General features: G+C 56.5%; 1 protein-coding gene across 1 annotated transcript; it reads left to right on the top strand.

Annotated features, from left to right (window-relative positions):
- Window positions 1–950: 950 nt before the first annotated feature.
- FANCD2OS (FANCD2 opposite strand) lies at window positions 951–1,382 on the top strand. Its single transcript, XM_088521348.1, has one exon. It carries the CDS (start codon window positions 951–953, stop codon window positions 1,380–1,382), a length of 432 nt encoding a protein of 143 aa, XP_088377474.1.
- The last annotated feature ends 815 nt before the right edge of the window (window positions 1,383–2,197 follow it).

Raw genomic sequence — 2,197 nt, 5'->3', positions numbered from 1 at the left:
TAACTAACTAAGTTCAGGTCTCAGTTCAGTTCCTGTGTTACCAGTTTTGCCCCCAACTGGAAGGAGAGCCACGCGGATAAAAGCCCTAAACTTGATTCCTTTAAGACTTTGCCCCAAGCTGAAGACAAAAATAAATAAATAAATAAATAAAAATACAGACACATGTTGAGAAATAAGTGCATTGTTTTAATAAACATTTGATAGATTAATACTTGGATTGTAATCATTACTGCAATACGATTTACAGACATAGTCCCTAACAAAGTCCTTTGATGTTATCTTTGCATGCATACATTTGGAAGAAAAAAGTATATACACACCTATATATGGCTATATAATAACTAGACAGGAAAACCATTTCACTCTTGAAGCCACGTGCTGTTCTACTCCAGCTGGAAAGTGATGCTACTAAGGGTGGAAATAAGAAATACAAAGGAAATAAGCAAGACTTGCCAAGATGTAAGTCTTGCTTGTGATGACCAGAAGCTTTAAAATACTCACTACTATTAAAACTGTGGGCAAAGAGGGATTTGATTGCCAGCAAGGGCCTTCCGAAACCAAGAGGTTAAACCTAACGGTGAGAGGAGCCTTAGGGGTGCTGGAGGAAGGTGCCTCTGACTTGGGATGCACAAGATGATTCCTCCCACACAGACTCTTCTGCGAGCGGCAGAGGAGGAGGAATGGGAAGCAAGACCTCGGCGAGAATGGACGCGCGTGGGATCAAACACGGCCACGCTCCGCAGGGCGACCCGGGCACGAGGAGGGCGGCGCCATCTCGCCTCGCGCCGCCCTCGCCTAAGATGGCGGGGGGCGCGGGGCCGGCAGGCGGGCGGGCGCCATGACGCGCGGCGAGAGCGCGTTGCCGGGCGCCCCGCGGCGCGAAGAAGATGCCCCGTCCCGCGCCGCTCCGCGCCGCTCCGCGCAGCCCGCGGGCAGCCCGCGCCGCCGCCATGGCGGACGGTTACCAGCTGTGGGCGCCGCGCTCGCCGCTGGACGAGGCGCTGCGCTGGCTGCGCGGCGGCGCGGCGCGGCCCGCCACGGCGCACCCCTTCCGCGGCGGCCCCCCGGCGGCGGTGGCGGGCGCGGCGCTGCGCGGGCGCGGCGCGGCGCTGCGGCGGCCGCAGGCGGTGCGTGTGCGCGGCCTCGACGCCGTTTTCGGGCGGCTCGTGACGGCGCAGCCGCCGCGCTGGACGGGCGCGCTGCGGGTGTCGGAGCGCTCCGCCTTCTGCCGCGTGGTGAGCGCCCGGCAGCGGCGGCCGTGCGGGCTGCGGGCGCCGCAGGCCCGCGCCGCCGCCGCCATGTGCCGGCAGATGCTGCGCGCCATCCTGCTGCTCTACGCCGCCTACAAGAAGTGCGCCTTCGCCCTGCAGCACGCGCGCTGAGCCGCCGCGCCGGCCCGCACACCCGGGAAGGCGGCGTTGGGAGCGCGCGGCGCCGGCTGAAGCCATCGCCCGGTGCAGCCGGTGCCGGAGAAACACCCCCGACCTCGGACTGCGGAGGCGCGAACGCTCCGACGTGCAACGTGCGGCGCCGCTCGTAACCGCGGCCTCCGTGAGCGCGCGGCGGCCTTGCCCGGTGGCGCACGGACTCCCCGCTCCGTCGGAGGGAAGCGCTGAGCTGAAATGCTGCTCCGTGAGGCACGGCCGGCTGTCACAGACCTCCTCAGACACTCACAGGCCTTCCATGCTCGCGTGCATACGGGTGCGAACGTCGAGATAACTTCCTTAAGCTCGCTACCCTCAAAGTAAAACCCGTTATTCCTTATTTCTTGTGAAAGTTTTCATTCACAAGAAATCCAAATCTAAGTCTTAAGGTATTAGTAGATTTTAAGTTTTTCCCCTCTTCTGTTACTGCTTGTTGACACCTAATTGATTTCCAGAGAATATAATTTCAGAATAAAACCCTTGAGCAATTCAACTACTGAAGGCGGTGTACATGGCTACACTGTCAATGCTTTGCAGACTTTCGAGCTACCCACACAAAAGTGTTTCTTCTCTAGTAAACGAATAGAGGGATTATTACATCCAAACTCATGGAGAAAGTTTGCTAAAAATGCTTTTTAATCCTTTTGAAACTTTATTTACAATTAAATGAAGGGGTGTGAAATGTCACAGAACTTGTTTATAGCTAAGGAAGGCAACTTGCAAAGATATTTTTCTTTGTCTTCAGAGCGAGCTAAATAACTCATTATTTTTTT

This window comes from Tinamus guttatus, unplaced genomic scaffold, assembly GCF_059628265.1.
Source record: "Tinamus guttatus ecotype Peru unplaced genomic scaffold, ASM5962826v1 Tinamus_guttatus_pri_ptg000119l, whole genome shotgun sequence".
Lineage (NCBI taxonomy): Eukaryota > Metazoa > Chordata > Aves > Tinamiformes > Tinamidae > Tinamus > Tinamus guttatus.
The sequence above is the reverse complement of the archived record's forward strand: the minus strand, read 5'-3'. Positions and strand labels throughout refer to the sequence as shown.

Coding starts and splice junctions, on each gene's coding strand:
- FANCD2OS (XM_088521348.1), top strand. CDS start 951: ATGGCGGACGGTTACCAGCTGTGGGCGCCGCGCTCGCCGCTGGACGAG.